Source organism: Amblyomma americanum, chromosome 4, assembly GCF_052857255.1.
Source record: "Amblyomma americanum isolate KBUSLIRL-KWMA chromosome 4, ASM5285725v1, whole genome shotgun sequence".
NCBI lineage: Eukaryota > Metazoa > Arthropoda > Arachnida > Ixodida > Ixodidae > Amblyomma > Amblyomma americanum.
This window is the reverse complement of record NC_135500.1, coordinates 163,099,986-163,117,029: the sequence shown is the minus strand read 5'-3', so window position 1 is coordinate 163,117,029 and position 17,044 is coordinate 163,099,986. Positions and strand designations below refer to the sequence as shown.

Sequence of the window (17,044 nt, the reverse complement as noted above, 5' to 3'; positions counted from 1 at the left end):
AAATTATTATGCATAATGGTCCACAGCAAGTCTCGGTACCTGTGGAATGCGAAGAAGGAGGGGGGGAGTCATTTCAATAATGTCGGTGACAGACGCCGTATTACTCTACGCCAAAGCAAGCTACCGCTTTTTTACTGGTTGAATCTACAAAAAGCGAAAAGTAACCGCTGCTCAGAACTTTTTTTCCTAGAAAAGTAATCCAGCGCTACACATTGTTCACACGAGCACGACATACGTGACGGGACGGACGCTATATTTTTTTTTTTTTTGGGGGGGGGGGGGGGGGGGGGGGATCGAAGCAGGATAAAAAGTGCCCGCAGTAGAAGAAAGTTCACTTAACAAAACACGTTGCTTCCCTGGTTGGTGGTGCATTTTTTAGCCAATTAATCGCTAGGCTATTTTCACACGAGCCCACAGACAGACATTACAGCACAGGCGCTGTCTTCTCATGTCTTTCTATGTGCGCGTCTGAAGACTCTCTCGTAGCGATGAATTACTTTTCCTGAACAAATTCACCACCAACTAATCCCTCAACGTGTTTGCTTAAGCTGCTCTGAAGACTGGAGCTTTAACCATGCGGATCGCCTCGCGTTCCTCATTCCGTAATTTGGTCAATTTGATGAAGACTTTACGAATAAATCCACCAAACCTCACACTGTTTTTCAAGGTTTCTGGAGAGGAATTAGTTTGTAAAAGCGACAGCCTCAACTGGAATTGTATAAGTGTGTGTTTTAAAACGTTCATTAAGGTCATCCGGCTGATTCACAATCCCTACGCAAGAATATAGCCGACACTCACCTTTCGCCTATGTCAGTGATTCAGCTGGAGAGCTGAAATTTCTGTTGCAAACCTAGTTTTATTTTTTTTTTAACAGCGAGGTATAAAACTTACGCCCCTTATGTAAACTTTGCTCGTTACCTTAATGAGTTAAATGTACGGACGTGCCTTTTGAAGCTCTGCTCATACGTATGCAATTTATTCTACTATTTCTGTCTGTGTTGTTGGAAACAGGACACCTTCGTTGGAGACTCTCAAGAATGTTTGTGGTGAAATGAAAGGAATTAGGCTAACATTTAGCTGGTATTTTCTTGTACTGAAAAAAAAATAATAATATGCAGCCGCGCATGCAGCTGAGTTGTGAATCTTTCTTACTTGAAAATAGCGCGTTAGTGCGTGTTTTGACTAATAAGGAACAAATTTTAAGAACATAGTCATTATTTACGCGCAAAGGAATTTTTTTCCTACGCGCGTATGCACCGTAAAGGCGTGCAATATTTCTTCCTTGTGGGTAAAAATGAGGCGTCCATTACAGTAATTAGGCCCGAAAAACCCAGCTAGCTAAGCTTACTGGTTATGAGGCTTAACGCTCTAGATATTACCAGAAAGCGCGGTAGCTCTTTAACTAAACCTTTCTTTGCGCTCGTAGAAATTAATCAGTTTGCTACTGCTTCTTGCAATCCGCTTAACATTCAGCGAAGTTACTGGATATCGGCGGCTGTTGGTGCGCCAATGTTGCTATTTTTCAGCCTTAGGAAGTGACAGATTTTCAATAAAGTAAAGTTGGAAAGCTAAGAGAAATGAAGGTTTAGAACACATCATTTTCTTTTTTGTGCTGAAGGCGGCTTCTTAGCACAAAGCAGGGTTTGTGGTGGACGTCCTTTGCTTTTCAGAACTTAGTGCCCACGAATTGTCAACATAATTTATGTTGGGGTGTACCAAAATGTCCGAAGTTGTCAGCTAGCACTCAACAAAATTACTCATCTTTGTTGGACATCTACGCCTGTCTCTTATTTGCGCTGAACGTGCTTGGGCAATACAAGGAGCGCTTCTGATGCGGCGCTACTGTTTTATGCCTACCAGTGCGAGTCCCGCAAATTGTTGGCTACGCCACGTTTACTGTACAAATGTTCAAGTACTACGAGCGCGAGCGCACCGACCTTATTTTTGCATAGTAATCAACAAATGAAGAATACTTAGTTTTTACAGGTTTATAGGACACAAGCTTTTTTTATTATTGTGTTTTGACAAGCGCCACGAAGGCGGGTGTGTCGCAGGGAAAACATAGATAAAAAGAGAGTCTGCGGAAGCTTCCTTTAAACTCGCACTTTTCATCAACAAAAACCCATTGGTAGTTTGCATCTGTGAGGGACAAAATTTGTAAGAACTGAGAGGCAAAGACCGGAGAAAGATATGTTTACGGTTATTATACACTAAAATTGCACATTTTGGTTTTTAACATGCATGAGCTAGATATAATAAACCTGTATTGCAACGAATTCAAGAACCATTTTATCTCCTTTCTTATTTTTAATAAATCGACGGACACACTCACAGGCGTCACTCGAGAGTCACAGCTGCACTTCGTCTACCTCTTCTCTGCGCTGCTTGAACTCCTGCCAGTCGGTCCCATTAAAGTTACCGCCTCGCCAAAAAAGGAGCCATCCTGGCGACTTACGGGGAGGAAAGCATGGGCGGATCATAGTAAGCCTTGAGGCGCTCGACATGCACAGTTTCGCTCCCCCGGCGATGGTGGTCCGAAGGGGGAGCGAGCGGCTCAACGATGTAGTTCACACGAGAAGTTTGTTCCACAACACGGTAAGGTCCGTGATAGCGAGAAGGCAGTTTCGTGGCGAGGCCGGGAGTGGAGGAAGACACCCAGAGCCAAACGAGGGCGCCAGATGGGTATGACGCGGGAGGGTCCGAGGAATCCCGACGGTGCTTCTGATGCCATTCGAGCTGTGTAGTGAAAAAGCGGGCAAGTTGCCGGCATTCTTCGGCATACAGGTGAGCTTCGGAAAGTGATGTGGTCTCGGAAGGCTCAGGGCTATATGGAAGGAAGGCGTTCATCGAGGATGTAGGCTCCCGGCCATATAGGTGAAAGAAAGGAGAAAACCCCCTCGTTGTCTGCGTAGCCGTATTATACGCGCACGTGACGAAAGGGAGCACTTGGGCGAGCATGTCACTGAATGTGCGGTTGAACCGCTCAGTCATGCCGTTGGTCTGGGGGTGATAGGCGCTGGTGCAGCGATGAATGGTTTAGGAATGCTTTAGCAGGGTCTCGACGGCGTCCGAGAGAAAAACACGGCCGCGGTCACTTAGCAGTTCTTTAGGGGCGCCGTGACGAAGAACAAGACTGTGTAGAATGAAGCGAGCGACATCGTTTGCGGTAGCAGAATTGAGAGCCGACGTTTCGACGTAACATGTTAGATGGCCAACGGCCACGATGACCCAGCGATTGTTAGCCGATGTAGTTGGAAGCGGGCCATAAAGATCACTGCCGACGCGGTCAAAGGGACGGCCAGGGCAAGGTAACGGCTGCAAAAGAGCAGCGGTGGGGTGAGGAGGTTTCTAGCGACGTTGGCAGGCGGTGCACGACCGAATGTACTGACGTAAGTAGCGGTACATACCTCGCCAGTAATATCGCAGACGAAGGCTAGCATATGTTTTCAGTACACCGGCGTGGCCGCATTGTGGAGGGGCGTGGAAAGAGGCGCAAATGGCAGCACGGAGGTGTCGAGGGATCACCAACAGCCACTTCCACCCGTCGGAGAGGTAGTTACGGCGGTATAGGAGGCCATCACGAACGGCGAAGTGGTGGGCTTGGCGGCGAAGGTTCCGGGACGAAGAATGCGGCGAGGAATTGTTCAGGAAGGTGAGCAGCGAGGTGATCTAAGGATCCTTCAGTTGTTCGGAGAGCATATCATGGACGTCGAACGGCGAGAAAACGTAAGCACAGACGAGGGCAGAGGCTGAATCGCATGGGAGCGGTGAACGAAAAAGGGCGTCGGCGTCCGAGTGCTTCCGGTCAGAGCGATAAATGACGTGAATATCAAACTCTTGGAGACGTAAAGCCCAGCTGGCGAGTCGGCCAGAAGGATCTTTGAGGGAGGATAGCCAGCTGAGGGCATGATGGTCTTTGACGACATAGAAGGGGCGGCCGTAAATGTAAGGTCGGAACTTGGCAATCACCCAAATGATGGCAAGACATTCTTTTTCTGTGACAGAAAAGTTCGATTCCGCCTTGGTGAGGGCGCGGCTGGCGTAAGCGACGACATATTCCGGATACCCAGGCTTTCACTGGGCAAGAATTGCGCCCAAGCCCACACCGCTCGCATCAGTGTGAATTTCTGTCGGACAGGCGGGATCAACATGGCGAAGGATGGGGAGAGAGACCAGCAGGCGACGTGAATATATATATATATATATATATATATATATATATATATATATATATATATATATATATATGGCGCGTTGGCGCACAGATAGAAGTATAAAAGCATGTAGACACGTGGCCGCGCATTGCCTCAATATGCTTCCATGACTGAGACAAATGCACAGTAGCACGCCCAAAGACTACAATAAGCGTCATTTTAAGAATAAAAAAAATTGTCTGTTATGTTTCCAGGGTGCCCTCTGTCCTCGCAGCTATCTGAAGTGGAGCCCTTTTATGCTATCACCTTGCCCACACGGCGCCTGAGCGAACTAAGCGTGATTATACAATACGGCCTTCCAGTTCAGAGTCCGAAACATTAGTAAAGGCAAGAAGAAACATCATACTTTGTCTTGCTCAAACATCCCCCTCAGTGTTCTTGCTCCGAAACGTCAAATAAACCGCCTGGAATTTGATTCGCAAGCATACAGTATGTTGTGGACAACTTTGGGTACTGTAATTGTTTGTAATAGTACTAACCCAGCACTTCGAAGTTTATAAAATTTTCTTCTTCTATTTTACTTGCGTCGCACTTTTCTTCCTTCGTTCTTCTCTCTGAACAGCACTTTGAATTCGTGAAGGGGCTTCGGGGGATATTTATGCAGTCTTTGAAAACTGACATGACAGTCCGTCCTGGTAATTGACGCGCATGTCGGGCGGCCGCAAGTATCATCTCTAGTTCATCGATAAACTGGCATAAGCTGACGTCTCAGAATCGACTATTGGCCTAAACTCGCTCTTCAGTAGCGAGCTTCTTCTATTTTTATTAATCACCAATCTCTGCAAACTAAGAGTCGCGTTTCTTCAAGCGCTTTCCTTGCGTTTATAATCTCGGCACCGACTGGATGAATTTTGTGTGTGGCTTCCTTTCTTCTTTAGTTATTTATTTATTTCTGTAAAGAGAGCGAAAGAAGAAGAGAGAAGGATTGACTGAGTACCAGAGTGAAAGAGTTTGAGCGCAAAAAATAGCGTTGAAATAATGGAATGAATGGCACAATTAAGACAAAAGAAAATGCTTTAAATAGCAAGCCTAAATAACAGACTGTGCAAGTGAGCGGGGAAACTTGATTCAATTTCATTTCTATGAGAACAGATGACCCGCTCAAAGGACGGCGATCGCGGGGTCTCATTCAGCCGTTGCTCTCATCTTTCTCCATTGTCGGCCCCCAGGCAAGAAAAACGAGAAGGTCTCCGAGTTCCGGAGTGTCGTCAGCAGCCCCCACATGCACGTGCTGGAGAACGGATCGCTGGTCATATCCGAGGTGACGCTCGAGGACCAGGGTCACTACCTCTGCGAAGCCAGCAACGGGGTCGGGCCTGCACTGTCTGCTGCCGCCTACCTGGACGTCAACGGTGAGACTGACAGATCACCGATGTACGCTTCAGTTGCACGAAGCACCTTGTGGCCTGGCGGCCTTGAATGCACGACCATAAATTACTGTCAGTACCCGCAGCGCATTCTGCTCAAACGCGTTTATTAGCTATATTCTTTATCTAAATAATATAATCAAAAGGTGACCAGCGAGATGTTTGGCGCAGGCGCAGCCACGCCTCGGTTCAATTTCTGTTTTCCCTAGCACGTCTTTTGCGTACATATAATAGCCAACGTTTTTGAGGGTACAATAGTTAACTTTCATAAGCTGCTGTTTGAGAAGTTGCAGGAAACTGGATAAATTAATTTCTTGAAATATATCTTAATCTGCTTTGAACAAAACTCGATATGTAAAATAAAAAAGTGACTAGCTTGTCCCTTCTTGTCGGTTGTGAATAAATAAGTCAATATATTTTAGCAACATGGAAATCTTATCAATTTTGAAGCAAGGCATGAATTTGGGCTAGGTGGGTTGTGTCTTCGCGTAGTTTTAATATGACTGATCCCAAGTTTGAAAGAGAGCACACACACCTCATAGGAAAAAAAAAGAGTTGGTTATGGATTGATTTCTTTCTTTTAGCAAGGGTGCTCACTGATAATCTTTTCTACCTTGCCAACTACAAGTCAAACTCTCGCATCGAAAGAACATGGAATTAAAAATTTTATATCGTCATCTTTAGTTCACAATGTCACCCACAACATTGCACACACCTCAAAGGCAAAAAGAGTTGGTTGTAGATCGATTTTTTTCTTTTAGCAAGGCTGCTCACTGATCATCTTTTCCACTTAGCCAATTACAAGCCAAACTCTCGTACTGAAAAAAAAATGGAAATAAGAATTTTATATCATCCTCATTTTTAGTTCACGATGCCACCCACAACATTGACGTGCGGAGCATTTCGCAAATTGTTTGACTTGAGTGCCGGGATAAACGCTCTACTCAGTCCTGATTGCAGACTCTTACAAAACATATTCTTTGTTTTACCCAGCATTCAGAACGACGCACTGTGCTAAGCAATCCATTTTATTATTTTTGCTTCGTTTCCTGCCGACGTCGCAAAATTTAAGCAACAGATAACTTACGGCGGTTGAATTCAAACATTTTGTACATGCATCACTTATAATCAGCAATATATTTACAAGTTTCTGCCATATCTCGATGTCACTTTGTGACTACGGAGAGAGCCAATGGTGGAAACCTTGTGCACTGGGGAAATAGTAAAGCCAGACAGCGCAGCCCCACATGTAGCTGCACCAGCGCAGCACCACATCTACAGTTTTTGTTATTTATTTTCTCTCTTTCCAAGTTCAGTTCAGCTCAGCGGAGGGATTTGGGCGTATCAAGGTGCCGTGTGCATTCAGTAACGTGGTTACCACGCGGTGCGCACAAACTCCTGTATAATGCTGTTGTACGTAACCGATTGGTTGTTGCTTCGCCACATTAATTGTACTATTGCGAAAAAGCACGCTTTACAGATCAAAACCTTACGTCCGGTGTTAGTGCGACATGGGGTGGGGACGTTTGTCAGTCGCAAGAAATGCCACTTCGGTCAATTTTTAACGTGCCAGCGTTAAGGATACCGTATCGCAAATACCCAGCGTCGGCACTATGATCAAGAAATCCAAAGAGTCGGCGCACGTTTCTGAGAGAGGAGCGGAAAGTTTCCACTCATCGCGGAGGCCGCCGAGGGGAGCTGCTGAGATATGACGTCACCGCTTGTGAATAAAAGGGGAGGAGCGCGAGCGCTTTCTGAGATACGTATGTTCGACTGGCAGTGCTTCACGTTGTGCTTTGGTAACCGTCGTCTTCATTGTCTTCAATCTGTGCACATGGAAGCGCATCAGCCTGCACGAATTCCGTTGCAATGTCCACTAATAATGATAATTAAGCAACTAAAAAAGAATTTGCTTATGCTAACGCGTCATGCCTTTAAGGCAGAGCTTAAGTGTACCCTGATTTTACTGCAAGTAAAATTTAAAACAAAAATCATGTCTTTATACTGTTGCGTGAGTAACCCAGTAATGCGTCACTCTTAGAAGTACTCTGTTGTACATTTCTACAATAGGAAAGACGTTTTACTAGAACGCCCGGGCTGCCTGCTTCCGACTGCACGTGCGACATGTAAAGCAATGTCTGAAATAAAGACTCAGACTCATAAGCTTTTCAGCCTTTCGTGGCATTTCTGTCGGCTTTTTGTAAGCTAGTAAACAATATAGATCCAGTTAACAATTCACTGAAAATACCACTAAATTAATTTCTCCCTTCAATTTCTTGTTGCACCACATTTTAACCAACAGGCATTCCTAAAGTTCACGCCATTTATGTTGTATTTCAGTGTCCATGCTTACAGAGTTTCTGTCGTTTTATTTGCATAAATATTAAGGAAGAAGCTGATGCCTGACAGCGGCGCCGGCTATTTTTGGCGCAATAGCAGTCAAAACACGCCAGCTTGACTCAAGGGCACGTGACAACTGCTCTTTGTCTCTTTCAAAGCGCAGTTCCTCCGTACTTCACCGAGGAGTTCGAGACCAAGACGGTTAAATCTAAGGACGACGTCACAATTTCCTGCGAGGTGTTCGGAGAAACCCCGCTCACGGTGACGTGGTCTAAAGATCGAAAAGCCTTCGGAGACCTTGCTCTTCCACGGTACGCCCAGCATCCACCTATTCACCCATGAATTACTAAGCAACTATCGTTAAACATTAAAAATGAGTCGCCATATTTCAGGCACATTACGGGTGCAGCAAGGAGCTTTAGACACGCATTCGTTGAAATGAGAGTCGACTGCCGTGTTCAGTAGCCAGTTGCTACTTTAAGCCAAGTGTCCAGGTATTTTCTCTTCAATAAGTTCTAATTTTATTCAAACTGAACGAGGTAAGATGTTAAAAAAGTTGCTGTCTGCTTGGGTTTCCAAACTACAGAGTGTCGTGAATTAGGCTTTTGGGATATTTAAATACGAACAATTAGAACTACAAAAGAGCCATGCACACCCCATGATTGGTTTTTCCACCATGACTGGTGCAGTAACGAGTCATGGTGTACGAGGCACGGCGAGAAGGGTCCTGTCGGACTCGATGCTTGTATTCCCGGGTTTCGTGCTTAGTACAAAACCTCGGCATCAGCATTAGAAGATCCCGGCTGATCCATGCCTACTGGTCATGGCAGACTCCAGAGGTCACTAATTAAATAATGCAGTAACTAACAAATTCGCATATTGCTAATAATTTATTAATAAGCAGATTTTTGTGGCTAGTTGCAGTGACAAGTTTGGTGCTGCGTGAAAAGCAATCTGATATCTCTTTAAAGCGGAGAAATTTTCCCCCTATTCTATCCTATGGAAGTATATCTGGAGCATTTTCGTGGTTCGAAATTACAGTAGTATCCTTCTGTTTGCACCCACAAGGGACACATTCTTACTGGCCGCCTACTGTGCTCATTAAGAAGGTAATTAGTAAACTTTTGATAATTTCGCTAACCTTTATGTTTTTATAATCCTTGACATCAGTTGCGGCTGCCGATTTCTTCCCGAAATGTTTTTGTTTTCCAGCTATCGTATGCTTAGACACGCCTGAGTATTCGCTGAACACCCTAAATATAATAAATATTGCAATTCTCTACAGTAAACAAGACAGTGAACGGTACCGATTTATACTTTTCAGATTCGTTCTTCAAGAGGACACCACAGCTGCCGATTTCTTTCCGAAACGTTTTTGTTTTCCAGCTATCGTAAGTTTAGACACGCTTGAGTATTCGCTTAACACCCTGAATATAATAAATATTGCAATTCTCTACAGTAAACAAGACAGTGAACGGTTCCGATTTACACTTTTCAGATTCGTTCTTCAAGACAACACCACAGCTGCCGATTTCTTCCCGAAATATTTTTGTTTTCCAGCTATCGTATGTTTAGACACGCTTGAGTATTCGCTGAACACCCTGAATATAATAAAAATTGCAATGCTCTGCAGTAAACAAGACAGTGAATGGTTCCGATTTATACTTTTTCAGATTCGTTCTTCAAGAGGACACCACAGCTGAAGGAATAGTCTCCAAGGTCTTTATTCCGTCCGTGAGTCGAGAGGATTCTGGCGTGTTTGCCTGCGAGGCTACCAACTCTTACGGGAAGAAAGATCGCACTATTCAGCTCATCGTTCAAGGTGCTTTAACCTATACTTCACATACTATGCACTGTTTCTTTAAAACTTTATATATATACAGAAGCTCTTCGATGATGTTTAAAATGCGTCAGTACGTGCTTCAGTTGAATAAGTGATCCGATGTATCATGATGTCTGAGCCGCTAAATTATCCAACCATTGCTAGCCAGACAGTAACAAAAGACGTCGTACAGCTCTGGTATGCACGGGAAGTTGAACCACATTAGTGAGTTTTTCTGTTTTATGGTGATGATGTGTTGTAGTTGAAAGTAGTTAAATACCTTTAAATACTTCCAGAAAGCTGTGAAAAAAACGAAGAAAAAAGCCAGCGCGCTCCATCAGTGCCCACAGAAAAAATGTAATTTTTTTCTGCTCTTCTCACATGTCTATAGCTGCACCAGAGACTCCGAGAGACATACGTATTGAACAAGTCACAAGCCGGTCTGTCACTTTATATTGGACCCAGCCTCACACGGGCAACAGTCCTATACTAGGGTACACCATCCTGTACGTACCTGAAGCCGGTAAGCGACAACTTTAAGGTTGTTTTTTTTTCTAACTGAGCGCAGCTATTTGCAATACTTCATGTACAACTGAAGTTTAAGGATATATCAAGTACCTTCCAGTCTCAAGGACTATTCGCAGGATCCAACTGTGAAAGCGGATACGAAGGTTCGAAGGAAGGCACTCGACATCTTTAGGGATTAACTGCTACCACTGTCAACGCCGCACTTCGAAAGTTTACTTCTTCTGTGCTCAGTATTGTGGTCCACTCGGTGCCTCTCGCGAAGTTCCGACATACGTGCGGCTCCATGGCATCTCCACTTGCACGCGCGTTGGGGTATCACAGCGTTTTGCGGGGTCCATTAGCTTCAGAAATACTGCGGGCTACTTGGGCGCATAACACTTCTACGCCATTACTTCATCGCGCTTGCCTAAATCCAGAGGAACCTCGGTTAAATTGACCCTGCTACCAGTCGGCAAGGAATGCCAGGCGAGGTGAATGGGCTTTATCTTCGGCATTCGTCACGGAATTTACGACTGAATAAACCATTGCTGCGCTACAACAAAGACAAGGACTAAACACGTAAGGAACAGGAAACTTGACAGGCAAGAACAGCAGGAGCGGCTGTTCCTTAAATGCTTTTTCCGCGTGGGGACCCCCAACAATATGTTGGAATTGATTGATTGATTGATTGATTGATTGATTGATTGATTGATTGATTGATTGATTGATTGATTGATTGATTGATTGATTGATTGATTGATTGATTGATTGATTGATTGATTGATTGATTGATTGATTGATTGATTGATTGATTGATTGATTGATTGATTGATTGATTGATTGATTGAAACCATTTGCCAGCTACTATGTCTATGTTTTTGGTCGAATACCGGAAGGCTTGATTTTATTTTTCATTTCCGTTCAAGCAAGATTTCAGCCATCTTGCTGTGCAGATGCTTGCTTCACAGTGCGAACACCGGTTTTGCCTTTCTTGTGAGGCAGTGTTGTTCACAACAGTAAAACTAATAGCTTTTGCACGGCTCAATAACTAATCTTAACTTACAAAAAGCACGCACAGCGCACGTCGTTTCAAGGTAAGAGCAGCTTTCGTGTCAGCCCGAGCACAGCTCACGTTCTCGGAAAAAAGCAAGAATCTGCAAACCCGGATGTTGAAGATAAACTCCGCCTCGCAAAAATATAATGAGAGCCAAAGGAAAAATTACTCCAGCTTCTTTTTCCTGAGCATGACAATAACTTCAAGCCCACATATGGCGTAATGCATTATTAACAACGAGAGTCCAGCGTAGCTAACTATAGCGGACGGCGAGATGAAGGCTTTTGCTTGCCATGACATGTGATTGCTATATTTTCTTTTTCAAGACAAGGTAACGTCGGCGCCAATGAGCATGCGTACCGGGACGCCCAGCAACCGCGCCACACTCACCGGCCTTGTACCAGGGACGTCCTACATTCTTCGAATCGTGGCCGAAAATGCAGTCGGAAAATCCGGCCCCAGCGAGGAGGTACGGGTGTCCACTGATGAAGAAGGTAAAAAGCGCGACCGTCAATGTCTACTCTCAAACCTTTTTGTCGTGACCGAATTAAATATTCCATTTTCTAACTAAACTTTCACTGATAACCGAACAAAACCGCGTCTTCAGCCGGACCGCTCTGCAGGGCTCTTACTTCGCAAGATTCGTGCCAGGTTTTAAAATATTGATTGCAGAATTACCTACTTCATTTGTCATGTGTCCCTCTCATGTCCTTGTTTCTCTCGTGAAGCCCTACTCCAAATAATGACCTACTTCCCGTGGCGGTCATTTGGAAACAGTTCGGATATTTTCGAACGCAAAGCTGCTTAACTACTTGAGGTTAAGTTTCTGTACCCTGCTGGCATAGCAAAATGGGAAGCGGGTCTGGAGTGGCGGTGTAAACATAAATTCCTCCGTAAAAACTTCTCTGCTAGAGTTCGTATTTCATAACCACGATTCTAATCACTGGAAAACAGTAGCGCCGAAAAAAACACACACACAGCAGCTAGCAAAAATCTTTTCCTTCCTTTTTACTATTATTTTTAATAAAACCACTACCACCACCAGAAGAACGACGTAGGACAAGCGCTAATTTCCTTTTTCGAGTGCAATGAACCATCTATCCCCAATAGAAGTTCTAATCTAATCACTGTTTTTCAAACCTCGGTGTTCTCATCCCACTACCTTCCTTAATTTATTTCCTTATCATTTTCCAGCACTCTTTCGTTCTATTGCATAGCCACCACTTTCACATGCTTCTTTCGTGAACGTCCCCATATTTACTTCACGCATTTCTTAACTTTCATTGTCTCAACCACTATTCCCTCTTCCGAAAAGCGGTGCACGAGCTCGTGGAGTAGGAAAGACTCTGCGATGCCGTCACAAAACAATTATTTATTTTCATTTTTTTCGGAAAAAAAGGAGCGAAGTGGATGTAGACAGGGAAGGACTGCGGGTCAGTACATGTGAACTAAGACATATTCCTAGACAAACATGGCATGAAGATAAAACCAAGACTAGTTTTGTTATATTTGTTTCACATGCTTCACTACTACTGTATGTCTCGGCAAAAACTTAACAGCGAGTACAAGACGAGCTTGTCTACAACCCTCCTTTTACGGCACCGACTGATGGGCTTCCTTATGGTGCCTTTTATTTGTTCTTTTTTACTTTTTATTTTTTATTTTCTTCTTGTTTTTTGCATTTACATCTTCATTATCTCTTCTCTTTATCTGTGCTTCTTTTTTCGTGTACTATGCTATATTTGTTCTGTTTTCTGTCTCACTTTGTTACTGATAGGCCGGCGTTGTTTCTGAGCTGGAGGTGGTTTGGCACTTCTCCTTTTGCTTTTTCTCCCACGCTTCCTCATATCTAACGTGTTCATAGAGATAACAACAATAATTGATCGCAGGTGAACTATTCCACCACCAAACTATCTTTCACTGCAATATTTGATCATCGTGCGTTGGCGTTGAATGTAAGACATTGACTTTGCTCGTTTTATTTCAGCTCCCTCCGGTTCTCCTTACGAAGTAAGAGTTACGGCAACGAGCTCAAAAACAATCCATGTGCGATGGAAGGTAAGACACAATAGAATGTGATTCTGTTGTAGCCATTACACTGCAGTCTTTCTCGCTCATCATAGCATCCAAAGCGTACCGGTCTTATAGAAAGCCTTTGCCCTTATTATGCGCCGTTGCCGCTCCTGCCAATCTTGTTCGTCCCTCGCAAAAATTCTTACAGGCATGTCTATAACATGTGTGCGAGCTTAGTGAAAACTTTTGTAAAGGGATCATAGCTGGTTTGGTTTGGTTTGTGGGGGTTTAACGTCCCAAAGCAGCTCAGGCTATGAGAGACGCCGTAGTGAAGGGCTCCGGGAATTTCGACCACCTGGGGTTCTTAAACGTGCACTGACATCGCACAGCACACGGGCCTCTAGAGTTTCGCCTTCATCTAAATTCAACCGCCGCGGCCGGGATCGAACCCGCGTCTTTCGGGCCAGCAGCCGAGCGCCATAACCACTCAGCCACCTCGGCGGATCATAGCCGTACCTTCACATGGCCGCGTGTGCTGTATTTTTTTTCCGCTCGTCAGAACAACAAACGTTATCAACACCTTATTTGAAAGTCAATGCATGTCTGTCTTACTGATTTTTGCTCTTTGAATCGCTGCCTGCTTATCATGAAGGGTCAGGGGATGCTGGGCACTCCGGAGATTTAGGTTTATGGCTACATATCGGTCACAGTGACCACATTTAGACATAAGTTAAATGCCACAACACTCGCCTGCCGAGGGTTTTTGGCACGTTAAAGAACCCCACTTGGCCAAAAAAAAAACAAATCCGGAGCGCGCACCTTCCACTAAAGCGAACCTCATGTACAACACTTGCTGCGGCAAGTCTAAAATTCGGCAGTCAAATAAGTCGTGGTTGTGCCTAAACTTTCCTCCTAGTATTTCGCCACTTTACCCGTAAGTTCTGATGGCATGCACCTCGTCGTTTTCAGAGAATGCCGCAGTTGCGAGTCAATCCGAGGCACTGCGTACGTCCTTCGCGTTCGCCTTTTATTTTACGACTCGCGTCCTTCCTTCCACCTGGGATGCTATACGCGAAGCGGCAACATTACAGATGTCGCAAAGTGCATGAACCTCGCCGTACTACAACGTTTTTCAAGGACGTAACGGCGTTACTGAAGCCCCGTATTCTTCTTGCCTTTTCGATTTCAGCCGCCGCTGCAGGCGACCTACCACGGCAAACTGAAGGGCTTCCACGTGGGCTACAGGGCCATCAACACGCGCGAAACATTCCAGTTCCAGACAGTGAAGCTGGACGAAGGCGAGGACGGTGCGAGCGCCGAGAAGAAAGAGAACGAGTACGAGATCCGCGGCCTGCGAAGGCACACCCAGTACGCCGTGGTGGTGCAGGCCTTCAACAACAAGGGCGCAGGCCCGCTGTCTGAGGAGGCCACGGTTCAGACACTCGAATTCGGTGAGTGTAGAGGCGGGAGGGCAATAAAACAAAAAAGATATATGCAGCTCCTATAACGTTCTTGCATATATTTCAGCGCGCTTCACTTTGCAACTTACGGCGAAGTTCAGAGCTGCAGCGTCAGCGTTGGCACATCGAATGTTTGCACAAGATGTGCAGAGCAGTGCGCGAGTCACTATACAGGGTGTTTCACCTATCACAGTTAACAATCTCTAAAAACAGGCTTCTTGAATTTGAAAAGCACTCTCTTCAGCATAACTCTATGCAAAAGAATACAGCTAAGACTTGTTGGCCAACAGGCCGGTTAACTAATAAAGAATAGTTAACTTTTTAGCCATAACAGTTTATTTATTTATTTATTTATTTGTTTTTTTATTTATTTATTTAGATTACCCCTCAGGGCTAGTGGCATTACAGAGGGGGAGTGGTAAATATACAAAAACAGTGAGAAAATACAGTTGGTTACAAGAATATTTAAAAAGCATCTGAATATACAATGTTAGCTATTGCTACGCGGAACTGCTCATAATTTACAATGCCAGCAACTTCTGCAGAAAGGTGGCTCCAGTCACGTGACGTTCGCGGCAGGAATGACTGCGAGAAGCATTTCGTGTTGCACGACACAATTCTGACTTTGAGATTATGATCAATACGGCGGGATACATGAATTGGCTGCCGTCATTTATTGAGATGTTTTCAGCCCACCGTAATACACATATCAGTTTCAAGATTTTCAAAACTTTTCATTTTCGTCTTCGCTGCAGCGCAAGGAATTTTGGGGCAGCACATAAATGGAACCGAAATGGCGCCGCTGGATCGAGAGCTCTAGCCGCGCTTACGAGTGCGCGTCACACTAGGGTGCGCCTGTCACGTGCTCTCTGCCCGCTCGCCGCTCCCACTCGGGCTGTGCGAAAATAGCACGTGACACCCTTCATTATTAGTTAACCAGTCTGCTTGTTAACAAGTATCAGCAGTATTCTGTTGCCTATCACCGCTGACAGCGTTATGCCGAAGCGAGCTCTCATCTAACTCAGAAAGCCTTTTTTTTATTCCTAACAGTCTTAGGGGAAACAACCTGTATGCGAGAATTTGAAAACACGTCGATTATGTGGTCAGGCGATCATGTCGCATTCGGCGAAGTCCTGAGGAATTCTCTAGTTTGTAAAGCATTTTTCGAAATCCTGCGAAGGCCAGAGGGACAAAGTGGCGAAGTTATTGCGGAGGCCAATCAGTTGCCTTACTGCTTTTTATCCTTCGAGTTGGTGCGTACACATAACGTGGGTCAGAAGACACTGAGCCCTCAACTGCTGACAGCAACGTTAAAGGTTTGATATCGGCCGCGGTGGCCCTAATGAGACAGAAGAAAAAAGCAAACATAACGTGGAAGTGCAAGCAAGCTAGTGCTTGCCCTGACCTGACCTGAAGGTGTGCTCAGCACGGCGTCGGCTGTATGTGTAGAATACACCAAATCAGATTATTTACGGGGCAGTATGTGTAACGGTGTGAATTTGCCTTCTAGCGATTACAGGCATTACACTTTTAAATTTTCCCCATATTTACTTCCGCAGTAGTAAAAGGTGTAACAAAATTCTTCCGTTTTTTTCCTGGTTTAGTCGCCTCTAGTGCGTTTCCACCTGCATCTGTAGCTAATATCGTGCCCACAGCGGAAGCGCAAGCAGAAGCTGTTCACACGTGCCAAAGCGCTTTTTTTTACTGCCATGAAAAGGCTTCTCGCGCGTAAAATAAATGCTTTTGCTTCGCCTTCACTTTCGAACTGCATTAAACTATCAATGTACTACCGGTGTTATACCATTCTTATTATTTCCGCAGATCCTCCACCGGCGCCCCAACTGTTCGTGACTTCAAAGTCGTCCTCCACGTTAGAGCTGGAATGGAAGTTTTCAGAAGCTAGTGAAGCGCCTATTACAGGTCAGCATCACCAAAAGTATTGTTTTTTTAGCGTCTAAAAGACGCTCCTGAATTCATGCAGTGAGCGTGAAAGCAGTTTCATAATGTTTTTGAGGGCGCAAACTTTACATAGGCGCAGAAAGAAGACACAAGATACATCTGCGTCTTTTTGCCTTTTTGTGAAGTTTGCGCCTACAAAAACGTCACGAACAGCCTCTCCCACTTGCCCAACTTTCCACTCCGTGGAAGCAGCTTCCTGGGCCTAACGCTTGCTATAAGCATAGATTTAATTTTATACCTTCTTTGTGCGTTTGGAATTTACGTCACTGCTCGACACTTCGTCATGCATGACAGTTGGTCACAATGGC

General features: G+C 44.8%; 1 protein-coding gene across 1 annotated transcript in view; it reads left to right on the top strand.

Moving 5' to 3' along the window:
- LOC144128609 (cell adhesion molecule Dscam1-like) overlaps positions 1-17,044 on the top strand; it is a 388,116-nt gene that overhangs the window by 351,970 nt on the left and 19,102 nt on the right. Inside the window, exons 11-18 of the mRNA XM_077662144.1 lie at positions 5,384-5,566; positions 8,085-8,232; positions 9,595-9,743; positions 10,135-10,266; positions 11,631-11,798; positions 13,292-13,362; positions 14,507-14,768; positions 16,599-16,697. Coding sequence (XP_077518270.1) covers positions 5,384-5,566; positions 8,085-8,232; positions 9,595-9,743; positions 10,135-10,266; positions 11,631-11,798; positions 13,292-13,362; positions 14,507-14,768; positions 16,599-16,697 — 1,212 coding nt within the window. The remainder of the gene's footprint in view (positions 1-5,383; positions 5,567-8,084; positions 8,233-9,594; positions 9,744-10,134; positions 10,267-11,630; positions 11,799-13,291; positions 13,363-14,506; positions 14,769-16,598; positions 16,698-17,044) is intronic.